The sequence below is a fragment of the Phaseolus vulgaris genome, chromosome 6 (genome assembly GCF_051622355.1).
Source record: "Phaseolus vulgaris cultivar YP4 chromosome 6, ASM5162235v1, whole genome shotgun sequence".
NCBI lineage: Eukaryota > Viridiplantae > Streptophyta > Magnoliopsida > Fabales > Fabaceae > Phaseolus > Phaseolus vulgaris.
In genome coordinates, this window is record NC_143503.1 from 23,706,937 (window position 1) to 23,727,638 (window position 20,702).

The 20,702-nt window shown below is 29.7% G+C and overlaps 2 protein-coding genes and 1 long non-coding RNA gene across 3 annotated transcripts; 1 reads left to right on the forward strand and 2 right to left on the reverse strand.

Annotated features, from left to right (window-relative positions):
• Positions 1-367: 367 nt before the first annotated feature.
• Positions 368-5,948, reverse strand: LOC137831415 (RNA-binding (RRM/RBD/RNP motifs) family protein). Its single transcript, XM_068639085.2, has 2 exons — positions 5,781-5,948; positions 368-1,326 (listed from the first exon to the last, which is right to left on the reverse strand). The coding sequence occupies exons 1-2, from the start codon at positions 5,792-5,794 to the stop codon at positions 555-557; spliced, it is 786 nt and encodes a 261-aa protein (XP_068495186.1). The 5' UTR covers positions 5,795-5,948; the 3' UTR covers positions 368-554.
• Positions 5,949-15,324: 9,376 nt separating this feature from the next.
• On the forward strand, positions 15,325-18,506 carry LOC137831419 (chaperonin-like RbcX protein 2, chloroplastic). Its single transcript, XM_068639089.1, has 5 exons — positions 15,325-16,107; positions 17,177-17,268; positions 17,740-17,797; positions 18,016-18,081; positions 18,174-18,506. The coding sequence occupies exons 1-5, from the start codon at positions 15,781-15,783 to the stop codon at positions 18,294-18,296; spliced, it is 666 nt and encodes a 221-aa protein (XP_068495190.1). The 5' UTR covers positions 15,325-15,780; the 3' UTR covers positions 18,297-18,506.
• Positions 18,507-20,052: 1,546 nt separating this feature from the next.
• On the reverse strand, positions 20,053-20,687 carry LOC137831417 (uncharacterized). Its single transcript, XR_011084425.2, has 2 exons — positions 20,575-20,687; positions 20,053-20,412 (listed from the first exon to the last, which is right to left on the reverse strand). It is a non-coding gene; the product is annotated as an uncharacterized LOC137831417 (long non-coding RNA).
• Between the last annotated feature and the right edge of the window lie 15 nt (positions 20,688-20,702).

The window sequence follows — 20,702 nt, forward strand, 5'->3', positions numbered from 1 at the left end:
GTCAAAGTTGGAAATGAAGAATATGATGGCAATCAACATGACAAAGGTAGTTGCATTGCCTAACCACATTACAAGAAAAGTACAAAAACATTTAAGAGTTGTTTCTTCAGTTTCAATTTTGAATAGCATTAAATAAGCTACAGCATTTGCTAGAAAACATTAACCTACCCACTGTTAGATATTAGGACTGCTAAAAAAAGATATTCGAAATTTAGAACCATGCTAAGGAAATCAAAGGCAGATCCAAACAATTAGCCTTGGTACCACCTGCCTCATGATCTCAATACAGTAAGGGATAATAGCATGGTGGGGATTGATTTCATCCTATACACAGCAAGCAAGCCATAGAAGAAAATTTGATGCTTGGTGACCAAGAATAAATAAATCCACAAATTTCAATTTTAGCTGTCATATTTTCTCATCTGGGTATTGGGAAAAAAGTATATGGATCCTAAAACAAATACAGCAATAAAGTATATCCTTGACCAAAAACTTAATTATAAGATCAAGCTAACAAGTATAACTACAAAGAGCAACAAGCAAATGAGAAGGAATCACCGTCCTCTTGAAATCGCTTCTTCCATCTCACTGTGTGATGAAGGAAATAACTCAATGTAACGACTCCCAAGTGTCATCCTATCCTTTACCATTGCTGCTTTTGAATCTTCAGCGCTTGCAAATTCCACATAAGCCTCCCCAGAAGGTCTTCCCTCTGAATTCATTACAATGTGAATAGAATCCTCTGACAGCCCAAAATCCTTGAAGAATTCCATAATGTCATCCTTACTTGCAGAAAATGGCAATCCCCTTAGTCGCAACACCCCGGTGTGCTCAGCCGATTCTTTTCCTTCATCATATGATTTAGCCCGGGGAGCACTTCGACGAGGTGAACCACCTCGGGCATCAGAAACCTCATTTGCGATTGCCTTGTAGTATTCCTGCCTCTTACTTCTAAAAACTTCAACATATCTTCTACCCATATTCTGCCTGTTTCTTTGAAGAGCAAAGTCAACTTGAAGAGGATACCCCAGAACACAGAAACCTTCACCAGTGAACTTGCCACCTTTGTGAACAAAAAGAACATCAACTATGTCAAGTCCATGGAAGAACTCGGCCACATCGGTTTCAGTACAATCGAAAGGAAGGCCTCGCAATCGAACAACAGGAAAAGGCGGAGGAGGAGGAGGTTGGCTGACATATCCATAAGGAGAAGGATTGTACATAAAATTGGAACCGGTGGAAGTACCATAGAATGAGGATCCTGGATCAACAGTGCGCTGGCGTTTCGCAGCCATTTCACGCCCATCACCACCATCAGCAAATTTACTGCAATTTTCACCCATAAACATAACAAAAATCAAAAACCCTGTTTTTCAGTCAACAAATGTTAAAAAGTTTCACCTTTCTTAGTAAACTGCAAATTTCAGTTACATCATTACGTTTACAGTCTAGACATTTTATATGACATTAAACTCAATTCATATTATGCTCACAACTGAAAACAAATAGTATTTTGATCTTCTGGTTGTGTAACTGTAAAGATAGATCTAATAGCAAAACAAAATTGAAGGTAGACATTCATCGCATCAGTAACAATGTAAAAATATTCTGATACGGTTGAGAAAAAATAAATACACATTCAGACTTATCATTTCATCTACCATCCACATATTTCAATAGTATGAAAGCTCAAGTCATGAGACAAGCAATTAAACACCTCCAAAACAGTAACGGGGGTGACATAAAAATTAATTACATTATCCTTCATTCTGCTATTTTCTCTAACTATATATAGAGAGACAAGATCCAATTAAACTTAACGCAGAAAGGGTAAATATTAATAAAGAAGCCCAACAAAAATTGTGATTACAAAGGGTCAATGAAATCCCATTTTCTTTAAATAGAATTGTGGAGCCAACAAAACATGTGATACCATCACATTGAAACTAACCCTTGGAATCTATAAAAGTTCAAGAAGGATTTGGCAATAAAATAAGTTACCACATCTACTAAAAAGATGATACTTAAAGAAGTATCACAATAAATCCACAGGAATAAGCATTTGTTACAATAGCATACTGTTTTTTTTCAGGAAAAGAAAGAGTACAATGAAGATTTCAAAAGCATCGTTCTAAAGACGAAAACAAAAACAAAGATACAGCATTTAAAAAGTGAAAAAGAAAAAGGAAATATAAAGATTACTTAAGTCATTACTCTCAAAAACAAAATAAATAGCACATGACAGAGCAGAAGGCACAAATAAACTCTATTGAGTCAACTATAACCTTAACAGTAGTTATCCACTCAAATGTTGACCTAGTTTTATTCTAATTTATCAATTTTGGATAAATGCACAGAGAGACCATTCCACAGTGCTAAAGCAAGATAGTAAATAGTAGGATGACTAGTTGACTACTATACCAAAGATTATGGACACAATAAATAATTTATACCACACAAAACACAAATGCTCGAAAAAACTAAAAATAATACCCAAAAATTAGAGGGACTTTCGTCACTAACAAGCAATCAAACAGAGGAAAATAAATCCAGGGAAGGCATTGCAGGAAATAGAACAGTGGTGGGAGCTTGCCAGAACTAAGCAGGGGAGATTATGGAATTCACCAGAATGTCCTAAAACACTAGATGGGCATGAAAAAAAAGAGAAGTCGATGTTTTCCTCCCAGACTAAAGAAATGGTTGAGATGCTACAATAGGACAGTAATTTGACACCATTTCAAGTTGCAATGACCACTTGTTAAAATGCAGCACAATGTTTGCAGGGGCACGATAGCACCACAAAACAAAGCAATGATTACTATTATGCTACCTATTAATTAACCTTTTGGGACTGAAAAGATGGGGCAACTAACTAGGGACAATTAGTGCAGAAAGTCAGTTAGCTAGAAAGGTAGTTAAATAAATAAGGGGGAATATAAACAGAAAAGGCATTCAAAGAAATAGAAAAATTGTAAGAAGCAGGAAATGCTTGAAGGTGAATTTTGCTCCTTGTTCTGTTCAATTTCATTAAATAAATAAGAATAAATTTGTCTTTCACCCAATTCAAGAGGTTCCTGTAATTGGCCAAACCTGGGGATCCACAAGTCACCATAACGGGGTCCCAAAAGAAAGTCTTGGACAATTCAAAACAGATTTTTAAGTGGGTGCCATGCAAATACAATTCCTAGCTTTTGGAGATCAAAAAGAGTTTGGGACAAATCAAGAGCATCAAACAGATGCTAGAAAGTGGATGTAGAAGCAACTGATTGGGAGGATCACGACCACAAACAACCCACTCGAGAGGAGGTACATCCTGTTGCAGACAAGAAGTGGGCAAGTAGAAATCCAGAGAGCCATTCTTCGACTAAAAGGAAGAATCAACCCACCTTTGTCAGTGAAGATCCTTCAGGGTGATTAATCCAACCCAATTTTTTTTAAGTGCAACAGGTCTGTTAGGTTAAGCCATAAAAAAGGTTCAGATGGATTTCATCACTGAGACTAGCACTCTCTGCACTGTTTACCATTCTTCAGGAAGAAAACACCAGAACTGACATTGGAAGGGCTTATTCTGAGCTCATCCAGTGTTTATGATGGGATTGAGTGTATTAGAAATCTATATGGAACACAAACGACTCTAAGGTAAGTAGGTTCTGTAGAGGAGTACATCAAAGAATTTGATGCATTGGTTATGCACATTTTGCCCTCATTGAGGAAAATTTATGAGTGTATTTCTTGGGTGGCTGGAGGCTAAGAGGTGAAGTGCAGAATCAGACCCCATGCCCCCACAGATGTATTTATGGTCATGGATGTGATTCTATAGATGCTGTTGAGGAGCTGTGTACTACACAAGGGATGGGGGTTTACAATTCCACCCACAGAAGCCAATATTCACTATAATGGTCGATGGAGCATTTGTTTCACATGGAGGAACCTCCAGTGAGCTTAAATAACTCAATTTATTCTCCTGACCAATCAGGAGCACCCTTGGTCCAACCCATTTCTTAGCTGGGTTTGCAATTTGAAAATATAGCTTTGATTTAGCAGCAGCAAATCCCAGCACAGATAACATTTCCACCAAGAAAGCGTGTCGGCTTCCTAAGGACAAGTATATCAAACGACAGAGAAAATGTTTTTCATTGTGGCCAGCCATTTGGGTGACCAGCAGAAATTCTCCTGCAAGGGAAGTCCCCAATTTCCACCTAGGTGATAGGATTGAATTTAAGAGATGCATGTTAATGCTAAGACTTAAGGGGGGAAAATTAGTTAGGGACAGTTATTTCATTAGACAGAATTAGTTAGCCAAATAAGGAAAAGAAAAGATGAAAGGGATATTAAAAGCATAAGATTTGTAAGAAAGGGGATCTTATTGGACAAGAATCATTTCTCCTTGTTCTGTTCAGTTTCCTTCAATCAATACAAATTTTGTTTTCTCTAACCCAACTCCTGCAGGTGTTCCTATGATGACCATTCTAAATTTGAGGATCAACTATGTAAAGTTGCAAAGGACATATTTGGTTTAAGGGTTTTCTATCACCAATAATTACAAAAAAAAAATTGTTTTCGCTTATTTCCTGTTTCAAAAGATTTTCTGATAAAAACATGAATGAAAACAAGGTGGAAGATTGTAATTATTAGTGAAAATAAAAAACGAAAACAGAACATTTCCTTAGACAAAACAGGGACTAAACATCACAGACACATACACTAATAATAAAGCTACACAAGTCCTTTAGCAAAAATAGTTATTCTCATTGAATTTAAAGCATAGACAAATTATCATCTTTCCATGCCTTTACGTTAGTTTATCTAGAAAACATAATCATCTACATGAGTAAGTAAAGATTAGGCAGGAGGTTCCCGTGCATGAATACCTCTTTACAAGAGGGCTAAAATGTCCATTTCCGCATTAATAGAATCAGTGTAATACCAGTGGTTCTATCCAGCAACAACAAGAAGTACAATAGACTCTAAGCAATGGTCATGACAAAAAGGGAAGAATTATATATTATAAGATAAACAATACAGTATTACAACAACAACAAAAGTCTTATCCCACACAGCTAAGTTGGCTAAATGATTACACACGCCACTGAGTTTGGTTAAAGATAAAATTCTCAAGGATATTATTCACCATAAGATCCCTCTTGACAATTTGATTAAATAAGTGATAACTATAAAAGAAAAACAAATGGGATAATAGAAAAATACAAGGCTGCAAAAAACTCCAAAAACTGTATTCTTATAAAGTGTTCATCCCTTCCATGCTTTATCAGTTTTATACAGCAACTGCTTTATCAAGAATTCAATATGCATGCAATACATTGCAGTTATAACTGCAAAAACACCATTTGTCTAAAACGCTACAACATCAAAACTCCCTTCCATGCTTGTTTGTTTGCATCAGTTTTAAAACGGTACTTCTCACTAAATCACCACACATCATTGGTCACTCCAATTCACAAATGAACATAGCATCCTATTTTCTATTTAATTATCATCTATTAGGGTTTTATTTCAAATAATTCGAATACAGTTCAGATTTCGTCGTCGTCGCCCAGTTTGGAGGATGGAGATAGTTCAGATTTCGTAAAACACAAAATGTTAGGGTCACAACAAATTGAGAAATTAAAAATGAATTGCATAGCTCACAGAGACAGAAGGGAAGGAAAGAAACGAATAAACTGAATAGATGAAATTATGAATTAAACCTAAAATTGAAAGAAAAAAAAAGGCAGAAAGTTGATAAGGGGAAAAGAAGAAGGAAAAGAAAAAGGAGTTACCCTCTGTAGAACATTGTAGAAGGTTGAGAAAATGATACTGAATTGAACAAGCCAAGAACAGGGACGCCACTCTTATTGTCTTCCCCCTCTTTCCCCTCTTTGTGCCTGTTGTTGTGTTGTGTTGTGTTACATATGAATGAAAAGTATTGGAATTGGTACTATCTTACCTACTCTCTTTACCATCATTTAAATATATACCAATACATATGATTGATATATTTTTAGTGTCATAGGTAATTTTATTCTTTAATAAATTAAAATTATTTATTTTATTTATTTATTTATTTATTTAAGAAAAGAAAAGAAAAGAAAAATAAATAAAAAATTCTATTATTTTAAAATAATTAAATAATTTATTTTTTCTAAGAATAAAAATTATATAATTTTTTTAATATAATAAAGTTATATGTATATATATTTTTTATTGTATTATTTTTTATTTTTAATTAATTATGTATGAATAAAATAAATAATACATTTTTAATAAAATAAAAGTGTGAATGCACGTATTGGAAATGTACGTGTTTTTTCTGGTAAAAAATATATTAATAAAGATGAAACTGATAATAAATAATATATACGGTCACAATTAATTCAATAGTTTTAGAATAACATTGGTTATAGATTAACACTTATAGATAAAAAAATTATTATTAAGTTTATTTTATATCTTGTATAAACAAAATATATTATTTTGTAACTTGTTTTTTTTTATCAGCATTTGGTAACTTGTATTATCTTTTAATTAGATCATTTTACTTTTTTAATACATAAAAATAATTTATTTATTATTTAATAAAATAAAAATGAAATAATTTCACATTATTTCAAAATAACAAAAATATTTAATAATATTTTTATGAAATTATATATATATTTTTGAAGTTGTTTTATTTTTATTTTTTTTAATTAATTACTTATAAAAATAATAAAATAATAAATTGTATATATTTAGACAGATATATACATATATTTTAATGGAATAAAAATATAAATACACGAAAATCATATATTTTCGTTTGAAGTGAGACATGAGAAATCAAATTATTCCGTACTAATTTTTATATTATTCTATCACATTTATATAAAAAAAATTAAATATATTGATTGTTAAAATTAAACAGTAACAACATTAACTGGTTAAAATATATTTTAAAATTAAATTATTTTTAAAAAATTATACATCTTCCACCTTTAATATTTTAATATGTCTCTTAAGGACAAAATCGTGACAGAATTTTGAGCTTCAAAGTGGATAATATCTTAAATGTGGTGATTGACTTTAGCGATGTTATCTTAACGAACTTGAAGACGCAACATTGACGTTGTCTGTAGGAACGAGACGAGGTTTCGAAAACAAACCTTTTTAGCCCTCAACTAGAGGTAATCCATTCTCCTTAGACCTCGACTGAGGAGTTTGTTCTGGTACACTCAATAGTGCAACATCACTAAGGAGTCGATGCCAAAAACAGCTTATATACACCTTCCTCCCGTAACATCCGAGGAACCTTTTTAGGACAAAACCGTGACGGAGCTCCGAGCTCCAAAAGCGGACAATACCTCAGATGCAATGATTGATCTTAGCTACTAGAGAGAAAGTATCAATGTAGTCAATGCCTTTTATTTGTGTGTATCCCTTGTCACTAACCTTGCTTATAAGTGTTTGGCTCAACATGTGAAGAAAGAAACATAAAACAAAATTCAAAGGATATTTAACTCTTAAAGATGTATGAGAAACATTAAGATTAGAATGATAATCCTTTAGATACTCAGGTGGTTTTTTTTATTTTTGTACTCATTCAGACTAATTGATCTAATTCAGAATTTTGTTCTATGACAGGATCTTCATTGAGGTTTTGGTCTATGTGGGAACAAACTTCTTTTTGAACCTCAATGTTTGATTCACAACTATTATTAGTGTTATTTTCAACATTATCACAGGGTGCAAGAGTGGCTTGTGTGACTTGTGATGGTTGACTCTAAACGAGTTAATCTTCAGTAAAATAACTTTGATCATGAATGTTAGGATTGTTAGTTTTATTGCTAGTATCTTGAACCTTTTGATATGGAAAAACATGTTCATAGAAGACAACATCCCTAAACACACAAATTTCTCCGGATTGAATATTCAACAAAATATATCCTTTTGTCCCCCTTTTAAAACAAATAAAAACACATTTTGATGTCCTTTGATCAAATTTTCCTCTATTTGTTGTCAAAGTGGTAGCATAGCATAAAGATCCAAACACCTTTAATCCATTAAAATTTACTGCAGTTTTGTAAAGCATTTCATGAGGAGAAAAATATTTTAAAATAGATGTAGGAAGCATGTTTATAATATGCGCAACGTATAGAACATGAGCAATAAATTTTGGGTAAATGATATTGTATCATGAGAGTTCTTGCTACATTTAATAAATGACCATGTTTTCTTTCAAATATATTATTTTGTTGTAGAGTATTGACACATGATGTTTGATGCATTATTCCTTTGTTAACAAAGAAATTAGTCATGGAAAATACAGTTAGTGGTTTCTTATTATTTTTATTACTATCTCAAATTGTGTTTGAACAAAAACAACAAAATTTTCCAAAGTCTTGACAACTTCAAACTTTTTGTTTTAAAAGAAAAATCCATGTGTACCTCGAATAGTGATCAAGTATGGTCAAGAAATATTTGTGATCATGAATTGATGGTATTAAGTATGGTCCCCACAAATCTACATGAATCAAATCAAAATATTTTTTAGATTTAGATGTACTAATAGGAAAGGAAAGTCTATTTTGCTTTGCAAAATGAAAAAATATCACAAATAAGAGATTTGTTATATTTAAGAAAAGAAAATTTATTCTTGATAACATCAATACATTTGTTTGAAAGATGCCCTAATTGAAAATGTCAAAGGATTTCTAGATTACTAGCACTAACATTAACAATATTGATGATATGTGTAGATTTGGTGGTTTGATTTGAAGTTTATGATAGGATGGGACCCTGAGCATATAAAGCCTAGCGTGCATCTTAGCTGAACCAATAATCTTTAAGGAGTTATTGTCCTTAATGTGACCGCCATTAGAGTTAAATGTAAGAACATAAGATAAATTATTAATCAAGTTTGTCACTGAAAAAATATTAAGAGTGAAGCAAGGAATATACATAACATTGTTTATGGCATGATCTGGATTGAGAAAAATACTTCTAGAATAATTGGCAAAAACTTGATTTCCATTTGGTAATTTGACACAAATGGGATTAATTTGATGATATGAATTGAAATGAGTTAAGCATGAACAAAATGTGGTCACTAGCACCACTATTAAGAATCCACAAACTGAAGGAAGAAAGAAATTTATTACCAATGTGTGTTTTTATGTTGGAAGGAATAACATAGACTTGATTAGAAGTATTGTCACTGGATCTGGACTATTGTAAAATAGCTAACAATGTTTGATATTGCTAAGAAATAAAACCAATTTGTTGAGACTGCACTTATGACTTTGAACCTTCATGATTCTGTTCATCATTATTAGAATATTATTTGAAAGAAGAAATAATCTTTTGATAAGAAACATGAATCATGTCTCCTTGTAAAAAATTCTCCTTTAAATCATTTCATATGTCAAAGGAATTGTCCATACAAATGATGCTTTGTGTGATGGATGGAGAAACAACCTTGAACATCCAGGAAACAACTAGCATATTGACTTTTTGCCATGCTGGAAACAATTAGATGATATGAGTGGGAGCTTTTATGGTTCCATCAATGAAACCTATCTTGTTATTTGAAATGAGACTGTTTTGAAATAAATGAGACCAATGATGATAGTTTGATCCCTCGAGAATAATAAGGACAATGAGAAATGAATGATTATAAGATGAACTAACATGGTAAGGTGAACAAAGATCTTGTGAGGGATAAACAGCTTCACTCATGGATAAATGTAGCAACCAGAGAAGAAGGAAGGCAAATAATATGAGAAAAAAAATATTTCTTATACTTTTCTATTGAAATCAAAGCAGATAGTCAGAATATATACAAGTAGTACACTCATTTTATGTCTAATTAAAGAGATAGAATGTAAAGGGTCAATAAATGTTAGAATTAAAAAAGACAAAATAAAAGTTAGACACATGTACAAATAAAAACAACTAAGAATTAGAAAAGACAAAATTGATAAAAGGAAGCCTCTATCCATATCCTTTTATAAAATAACAAATAGTTCCAAGACTTTAAAATTTTAACATTCAACTCATATTCAAAATCAAACAATCAACTTTATCAACTACTTTCCAAATTGATAAACTTCAAACAATTTTCATCCATTAAGATCTCTTTCACACAACAAACAATCTTGGAAGAGAAATTTGAAACTTGTGACCACGTCACATTTACATTCAGATCCCCTAACCTATAATTCTATTGAAAGATAAAATTAACTTCTCTTAATTTATTAGAAGTATAACTCCTAAAGAAAGTAGGATAACATAACTTGTATAATAGAGTCTTGGTTAATTTTATGAACACATCACTAGAACTTTAAACTAATAAAGACTAATCTTGAAGCCAAAGACACCACATACAAAACATGTGTACCCAAGTAAACAAGAAAACTAAAAAATGATAAGATTCCAAAAGTGGTCTCTCATGGAGTAAGATTTTTAAAGAGAAGGTAGAAGAGGAAAGAAGAAAAAAAATATTATTTTAAAGTTATGAAGATTATTTTAAATGAAACATGAATAATTATTTTTTCTATCTATATCAATTTTCACTTTAATGATAAAATATTTAAGGATTATTTTAATATACTACTTTTCCTTAGAAACTATTTTCTATGTCCTTACCATTTATATATTTATATATGTAGAAATATTGTTATGATTTAAAACAGAGTTAATAATTATAAGGCAAGCAAAAAACAAAATATAAGAGAAAAGAGATGACGAAGAGTTGAAAACTTCACAAAATTGCTATTTTTTTATGAACTAATTTTAAATAATTTTTTCAAAAATAATGGAGAAAGAGATGATGAAATTTAAACTCTTATAATATGATACTATTTGTGTTATGGTCTTATAGTTTTTTTGTTAAAACTTACATATTTTTGTTCTGAAATATATATTTTGTTCAAGTTAATCTCATTCAACACTTTAAATCGTCTTTACTTATGCTTTTAGCATTTATAAAAAAATCATATTTATAATTAATTATATATATATATATATATTAAAATATTTTTATTAATTGTTTCATACCTGTATCGTGCAAATATATATATATATATATATGGGAAAATGAAATTATATTAATGTAACTTTTATCACTTAATTCAATACATTACATTTTATTTTCTAAAACTTATGTTAGATAGGTGAAAAGATTATTCCACATATATTATATATATAAAAGATTATATTAATATAAAATTATTTAATGCTTCTTATATATATAATATTTTTAAAATATACTAAAATTCATTTATTAATATTATTTTTAATTTTAATAAAATTTTAATATATATATATATATATATATAATTATGATATCACAAAATTGTAATTATTTTATATAAAAACTTTCATGTTAAACAGATAAAATTATAATTTAACAATTAGATTAACTAAATTCAATTTTTATATATAAAATAATTAATACACTAAGAAAATTATTACATAAAATTTTAATACATAGTTAAAATCTTGATGTGTAAAATTATTTTAATTTTAAAATTAAATTTTAAAATGAGTTTTTATTTAATAATTTTTTTATAATAATAAAGTAAATGTTTAATAAAAAAATTGCAAATTTTTTTTATCTTTTCTTACATATTCTTAACCTTACATTCATACTTCAATTCCTTTCAGGAGTAGTTCTCATGAGATTATTTATAGGGATACATATTTTTGCATCTCTTTATTTGACCCTGTTAAATATCAATTATTAAATGGAATTATCTTGAATATATATTCTTAAAATAATAATAATTACTATTATTATCAAATATAATAATTTGTAATTAAATGATAGTATTAACATTATTTTATTATAATATTTTAATTATCAAATATTATTATTATTATTATTTTAATTATCAAATATTATTAATAATAAAAATATTATTATTAGTAGTAATAATTTTAATAATACTACTACTAATAGTAATAATAATTATAAAATAATTACAATTATAGTTATAATGATAATTATAATTATAATTATAGTAATAGTTATAATTATAGTAACTATAGTTATAATTATAGTAATTAGAGTTATAATTATAGTAAGTATAGTTATAATTATAATAATTGTAATTAGAATAATAATTATTATTATTATTATAATTATAATAATAATAAGAAGAATACTAAGCAATACGATTGAAAAATGTATCTGGTGTAATAGTTTGGTAATGTCTTCATGTTTTATTATTTTTTATTCCATTCCTACATGCTTATTTATAAACTTTATGATTTTATTGTAGGTAATTTATTTTTTATATATGTGATTTTTTTATTTTAGGTAGTTATTTAAATTTTAAAAAATAGTTATTTAATAGATAAAATTATGAACACCAAAAAGTAGTTAAAAAGGGTAAAATAGAAAAAAAAAATTGTGGACAATAATAAAAAAAATTATTACTATAGTAATAATTATAATAATAATAATAATAAAATAATTATAATAATAATTGGTTTTTAGTCATTATTTTCATCACTTACCATCACTTTTATTTTACTTCATACATACTGATTTAGTCACTAAAATTTAGTTACTATCATTGTTATTTCAGTACCTAGACAAACCAATACATATAACAAATTATTTCATTATTGTCAATTCGTTGCTATTTCAAACATAATTTGTGACCAACTTATTTTGGTCACTATAAATTGTCACTAAATGATATTTTTTGAAGCAAATGATTTCATTGTTATTTCGATCGTAGATTTATAACAAATGTATCACAATTTGTGACCAACTTATTTCAGTCACTAAAATTGGTCTCTAAATGATCTTTTTTTAGTGATTGACTTAAAGTCTACTACTTTCTCTTATGAGTTATGAGAAAGGAAAGGAGGGTTTGAAATCTTAGAAATAAAGTAAAGAGAAATTATAGAGATATCACATAAAGTAAGTTTTACAAAGATTGTGGTATTTAAGAAATAATAATGAACAATTTTTTTTTCTATTCATAACTTAAACATTTAAGTAAACTATAATTTGGTTTTAAATTTTTATTAATATAAAAAAAAATCAATATAATTTTGGATTTTTTTGTGTAATTTATATTGTGATTTTTTTTTAATTGAGTAGGTTTAAGTGTCACAAACATGAACAAATTAAAAATCATAAGAAAAGATGATTATTCATTTAAAAATCACCAGAAGAGGTCATTCATATTCTTGTGATCATTCATTCAAAATCACAAGAACATTTATATCCTCATGATGTACCAATGAGATTTAACTAAAATAAAGGACACAAAATAGTGGAAATAAGATTTAATTTCTTCATTATTAGCCTTGATTACAACAAAGTGAGGTTAAATCATTGTACTTACTACAATAGGTTGATAAGAATAATTTTATCATTTTATAGTTGTATGTGGATGACATGTTGGAAGTAGGTGCCAACAAAGTCTGAATCCAAAATTGAAAGCATAGTTGGATAAGGAGGTCGATATGAAGGACTTGGGACTAAGAAGATTTTAGGGATGCGAATTCACCAATATAAAAAAGATAAAAAAAAAAAAATTGGCTTTCTCAAAATAATTACTTACTAAAAATCTTGCAATTCTTCAACATGCAAGATTGAAATACAATTTCTACCCCATTTTCTTTAATTTATCATCGAGTATGAGTCCTAACAATGAAGCAAAGAAGATGTAAATTTATCGAGTAAACAAAAGGAAACCTTAAGTATGCTATGATTTGTACAAGATCAGGCATTACACAAGCATGGAAAGTGGTTAGTAGATTCATGCAAATATGGGTGAGAGCATTAAAGTGCTATTAAGAGAATCCTTAGATGCACCGAAGGAATATCAAATGTTGCATTATATTTTGGAGAATCATAATTAGTTGTCAAAGACTATATCGATTATGATTTTGCAGGTGATCTTGGTAAAATGAGATCTACTACTGACTATGTGTTTACACTTGCAAGACGTGCATTAAGTTGGTTACCTAAGTTACAAGAGAAGCTAAGTACATAACAACTACTCAAATTTGCAAGGAAGCTAATTGGATTCAAAGATAAATGGAGGAACTCAGACACAAGCAACAAAAGCTTGTTGTATATTGTGACAGTCACGGTGTCTTGCACACTGCAAGAGACCATGTCTTTCATTCTATGACAAAACACATATGTATACCTTACCATTTGTTCGAGAAGTAGCAAAAAAAAGGAAATGTGAATATGCAAAAGATTCACCAATGAAAACCTAATAGATGTTATGATAAATTTGCTTCAAATTGACAACTTTATGTGAGTTTGATCACTATGACCTATCAGGAAAAATAAATAATATGATGACAATTAATAAAGCATGGAAAATTGATTATTTTCATTAATATCTTCAAGTGAATTAATATGAGAAGAGAAGTCTTACATCCACAAAATTTTACTTTGATGTTTACTTTTCATGTTATAAAAAAGAAACATAATATTTCTTACGGAACACCAAAATCTCTTCCTTTTTTTCTTTTCTTATTACTTTAGTGTGTAGTTGTTTTTTCTGTTATGAGATTATGAGAGGGGTATTATTGTAATCTCCTTAAATTTACACAGGAATGTATTGTGTTAATTCGGCACCCAGCATAATTATTATTATTATTATCATTATTATATATATAACTTCATTACCAAAATGCTTGCAAATACATAAACTAGATTTTGGCCTGTGAAAACATGTGGATATTCCACTAAAATATTTTATTCTAGACGGTGATATTGAAAGTATATAATGGATATGGTGGTAAAATTTGAGATGATATTTAAAATTTGATAACACGTGCATGTCTATGATCTGAGGTTGTTCATGAAATTAGGTTATGAAGGAGAGCAGTGGGCAATGTGAATGTGATCCAACATGTGTGCTACATTCGTTGAGTTGGAAAGAGAATGCATGAGATGCACATGTGGCTGCGTGAGGACGGTGCAGTGAGTCTGGTTGGTGTGGCACACTTGTCTTTTAACATGTGTTTCAACAAAGTAGTACAAAACATTAAACAGGAACAAAGATTCACAACCACGTGGCTTCACATCCACCAAACCCATCAAATCAACACCCCACAGGTGTTGACGAATTTAGTATGTTTTTTATTCACTTTACATTACAATTAAAATATAGTTAACACACTTTTAGATGAATTTTTTGTATTGGATTTCAAGTTTACAAATAATCTTGAGTTGAAGTAAATGTAAATAACTAATAGGAATGGATTCTATGTTGAGTAAAGTGAAAAGAAAACCTCAGATAAAGTTGTTTGTAAATTTTGTATTGAATAAAAAAGTATATAAGTTCTCATAAATTACACAGCTTTAATTCAATTTTAATCAAATCTAATTCTATGTAAAATCAATTCCAAAACGTTTGTGTGAAAATCTAGGGAGATTCCATTGTCAATTTGAATCCTTCACTTTTTTCTTTTTTCTGTTGGACAAATTTGGACCTTAAAAAATTGTCTGGTGAAGGTTCACTCCCACCCTTCAAAAATCTCACCTCTATAGTTTTAGTTTACTTTTCCTTGCACCCAACAAAAGCTTGCTACTTCTCTTGTTCAACCTTCTCACAAACACTGCAAACGTCTTTGACCACAAGAACTTCTTCAATTTCCAATTTTTCTGGACACCCTCTATTGCTCTTCCTCCCTAGGTGTAGTTTGTGTTGAAGGGTATCTCTATTTATAGAGTTCCATTGTCTTTTGAGGCTATTTTGAACCCTAGGTGTGTTTCTTGAAGAGTTTTTTTTTGTGTGGAGATTGGGATTGCGAGAGAGGATGGTGGGTGCTCTGTCTGTTGTGGGATCATCAGTGATGGAATCTCACACTGGCCCTTGTTTGTGTGTGGATGCTCTCCCCACAACAACTAGTGTCAATCTGAAGAGTGGTGGAGATGTTGTTTTGTGCAAGAATTTGATGGGAAGGAAGCACTTGTTGAAGCATGGTGTAGGGACTATGAAGTTGAGCAGTTCTTTCATTGATCCTGGTAGAGAGTGGAGAGTCTTTGTTAGCAGAAGTTGCAAGAGGCAGCGTAAGGATAGGAGAGTCGCCATTGTCAACGAGCTTGGAGGCCAATATGAAGAAAGTTTTGAAGATGTTAAAACGGTAACATGTTTAATGTATCTTCTGGTTTTAGATCTGATATTTTACTGCATGTTTGGATCTAAATTTGTAAAGTTAAGTTCCAATGAATTTCCTTTTACCAACTGAGTTTGAAGAAACATAAAATTGAGACTAAACTCGGTTTATAATCAGAACTAACTGAAAATCATACAAGACACTTTTTCATTTTACTTTTTTCAATGGATAATAGAGGTTTCTTACTGAAAACTAAGCATATCCTTAATGATACCGTTTTGTATTTGGTTTAAGTTTATTATGACTCAGTTTCTCCTTTAGCATTGCTTTGTTTTACCTTTTTTATGGAGTGTTTGCTTCATAGCATATTCTAATTCTAATTTCTAAGACATTCTAGGCGTTGCAGAGCTTTTGAACATTGTATATCATTATAGAAAAAGTGTCATTTGTTAGTGAGTTGTAGCCTGCAACAGTTAAGGGAGTCCCAAGAAGCTCTTAAACCAATAACCTTCTACAGAATTCTACCATGAACTCCTTTCCTTTTCATTCTTACATCAGAAATGAGAATGCAAAATTGTTTATCATCGTGAAATGTGTTAAGGAACAAGAGATAGATACCTGAAAGAGTAGTATATATATTGTGCACAATAATATAAAGATTTCAAATTGTATATGAGAAATGTGACAGTATCCTTCTGTTTTTCTTCAATTTCAGTCTTTATATGTAAGTGGTCATTTTCTCAAAATGCTGCTTTGAGCTTGTCACCATTACAAAGATGAGAGTTGTTTCCTTTTAAATAATTCATCATTTTATTCTAATTTTGCTCATGGTAAGAGGGCAAATATCGAAGAACAACTCATGCAATGAGAATATGTTTTCAAAGAACAACTTATGAAAGAGTACTACAAATTACAAAATCGGTTTTCATTTCTTATATAGAGGAAGATCGTTTTCACTCATTATGAGTCTTTTATATTCAATGAGAATATGTTTTTTATTACATTATTTCTCCCTTTAATCATCACCAATCTGTCTGCTATGATACAAATACACTAAACGTTGTATGCGATCTAACTGATGCATCTTTGGAAACAGCAAATGCTCAACTATTTCACATACAAGGCTGTGAGGACTGTTCTTCATCAGTTGTATGAGATGAATCCACCTAAATATACGTGGTTCTACAAGTAAGTGAAGTTTCTATCAATCTGAGGAAAAATGTTTCAACAAAGATTTACTTGCCCATGTAATTATTTTAGTCTGAAATGATGTTTTCTATTAAGTCTAAGGTTTAGAGTGCATTTGGTTTTGTTTTCAAGATGTTGTGAACCAAGTGGTGAGAATAATATTTTGTTAGTTTTACTATATCCTTTTCAAATTCTTGAAAACATGACAGAGCAAAAACAATCTGATATTTTCCTATTATTAGTGAAAACATGTAAACTGAAAATAAAAGCAAACCAAATGCACCCTGAATCTGTTGTGTATATAACTTGAATTCATGGAATATTTCCCCCCTTCAAACATGCATGATTGCTGAAGGAATTGGCCAATGTAAGAAGGTTCAGTTCAGTGTGATTATTAAACTAGAATTGGTGATTCACTAGCTATCTCATAAACATTTAGATAATTGTTTGTAATGTTTTCTTTGTTGGCAGTTTTGTTGTATCAAACAAACCAGGAGATGGAAAACGTTTTATTCGATCCCTTGGGAAGGTAGTCTTTTCTTTTGTGCCCCTAAGGATTGTGGCTTCTTTAAAACTTTCACCATACTCAATCTGAAATGCCTTCTCTTTCATTCCTTTATACATGTCATATTCAATGCCTTTACACAATTACACCAAATTTTATTCACATAATTTCCAAATTTCAAAAAAACATGTTACCTCTTGTCAATGTCAATGATGTTGTATATGTCCTCTTCCAACTGATAGGAGCAACGAGAGCTTGCTGAAAGAGTGATGGTAACTCGGCTTCACCTTTATGGTAAATGGGTCAAGGTAATAGAATAGAATGTGTATATATATCTAAAGAATGAGAATGTTTTATGAAGATATGATGTACTTAACTGAAGAACCATTGTGTTATGCAGAAATGTAATCATGCTGAGATATACAAGGAAATATCTGATGAAAACTTGGAGTTAATGAGGGAAAGGTTGATGGAGACAGTAATATGGCCCTCAGATGACACAAACACGGAAAAGATTGGCTGATAATTCATTCATCTCACATTTTTAGTTTCTGTCTTCACCCTTTTCCTAGTCTAGCTATATTTTTTTGTTTCAATATCAATGTCTTCTTCTTCCAAAATTGTTATTTCTGTCATTTTCCTTTAATAGGATTCTCAGTTTTACGTTATGTAAATTATGTATATAATTCTACCTTCTTAAATGCACGCACCAGATAAGGTAGTTTCAAATTAATTTACAAGTGACTTGAAAATTACCTTGTTAAATACATTATCCATTTTAGGCTCTTTAAGACACCTCCACCATACTTCTCAAAATATCAAAAATATTTTTTATTTTATTGATGTTTTTTTATTTCAAAATAGGTGATCTGAAAAAATTTCACATTATTATACAATCCAAAAGTTATTTTCTTAAAATGCTTTCAAAATTTTATAATTCAGAATTATTTTCTTTAAAAAAATACTCTAAATTGTAAAATTCAGAATATACTTTTTAAGGATAAAATAGTCTTTTTGTCGCCTGATTACATTGCTTCTCAAATACATGAACCACTATTTATCGCTAGATCATGAGCCATATCAGATTCCAAATTAACTTGTTGAATTAGTAAATGGTAAAGTTGAAATTGAAATGGCTTTTAAATATAAAATCACAAATGATATGTTATATACCTTTTTGTATACAATATTTATTTTAAATCAGTTAATTTAAATGCTTTAATTTTTATTTGAAATTATTTTTCATTTTAATTTAAATATTAATGTCTGATTTTATTAATTTTAATATTTCCATTAAATAACATGAATGTTCGTGTACTTATATATACTTTTGTATAGATAAAAAATACATAATCTGCTTTTTTATCACAATTATATTTATAATATATATATAAAGTTTTTTTTATCTATGTTTATCTAATTAAATTAATTTTATTTTTTCGTTTAGATTTTAAGTATAGCTTTTATTATTCAAAAACTAAATACCTTCTAGATTATTCTGTTTATATAAGAGAAATTATGTTTAGAATATAAATCCTTATAGTGTGTCATGACTAGATTCAATGATTCATAGAAACCTGTGAAGTGCGAAATATATAAAAAAAAAATGTGAAAGTAGAATGGAATTAAAAAATAAATAAAAATCCTTCACCAGGTGTTTTGGGAACAGAGTAATATTTAATCCTGGGAAAATCTAATAGGAAAAATGTTCTATTACAAATATTATACGCTGATCAAAAAAAAAAAACAAATATTATACAAATAATTCAAATTAAAACTCCTACATGCCACGAAAAAGAATAAATATAACAGATTTCATGTTCCCCCAGGAATTATACTTATATATCTTTTTTATATAAAAACTTTCATATATTAAACATCATTATATAACTTTACATATAACTTGACATGCTAAATAACACCTGTTCACATTAAAATACGTATACATTCTCTCTTTAAATATTTGTTTTCTGAAATAGATTTATCGGGAGACATAAGAAGCTCCAAATCAGCCAGGGTAAGAACTTTCATGCATATCCATACTCAAAGCTTTAAGTGACCTCTCTCCCCCTATAAGCCATTTTTTAACTAAACTTTTCAATTTAAACCATCTACTACGTTTTTTTTAAAACAATAGTATAAATTCTTATGTCAAATTCAACGTGCTTTTTCCATGACATCCCAATCCATACCATTAACTATCACTGATAGGCCATAAGCAAATCTATCATAGTAATTATTTGTAACTAATGTCACGGAAAATGAGAGTGAGAGTACCATTTTTATACACCATAGTAATTATTTTTCCATCTAAAAATTTAGGTATTTTTTGTAATTCAGTTCATGTCAATGGATTTTGCACCAACTAAGATAATAAAAAGAAGCTGAAGCTATCAAGAAAGGAAAAAAGAAACTCAAAATACAACCCATTTTTCAAACAACCATACAAGGAAGCTAATTTTGGGTATTTAAAAGTCCTATGAATATGCATTTTGGAACAACATCAAGACCACGGCAGAGAATGATGAATGAACAAAGTTGCTCACTCTTCATTTTTGGCAGTGGCTGTAAAAGAGGTTTCATCTTCAAAATCAATGGCCAATTTGTTATCTGCATCTGTAAATGTCATGTGCATGCAGCTGACCAAAAATGATCAACACAACATAATCGAGAAATATTGTTAAGCTTCTCGTTTGGAACGTTAAAACGTACTCAGATGGACGGAGAGCGTGGGTGGTGCCCTTTTTTCAAATTTCAAGAACAGAATTCAAAAAGTAATAATGACAAAAAAAAGCACTTACCGATCATAACTTGACCCTGCACCCTCACCAAATATAGCCACTACCACCATGAATCGTGATCAGCATCATCATAGTCATAGTCATCCCCCATAAATATTTATGAATTTTTCTTTCTAAATTGACAAAAT

What these genes read in the sequence shown, in the direction of transcription:
- LOC137831419 (XM_068639089.1), top strand. Translation starts at nt 15,781, where the DNA reads ATGGTGGGTGCTCTGTCTGTTGTGGGATCATCAGTGATGGAATCTCAC. An exon ending in TTATTCGATCCCTTGGGAAG is followed by an intron (nt 17,798 to 18,015) that starts GTAGTCTTTTCT and finishes TCCAACTGATAG; the next exon opens with GAGCAACGAGAGCTTGCTGA. An exon ending in TTTATGGTAAATGGGTCAAG is followed by an intron (nt 18,082 to 18,173) that starts GTAATAGAATAG and finishes TGTGTTATGCAG; the next exon opens with AAATGTAATCATGCTGAGAT.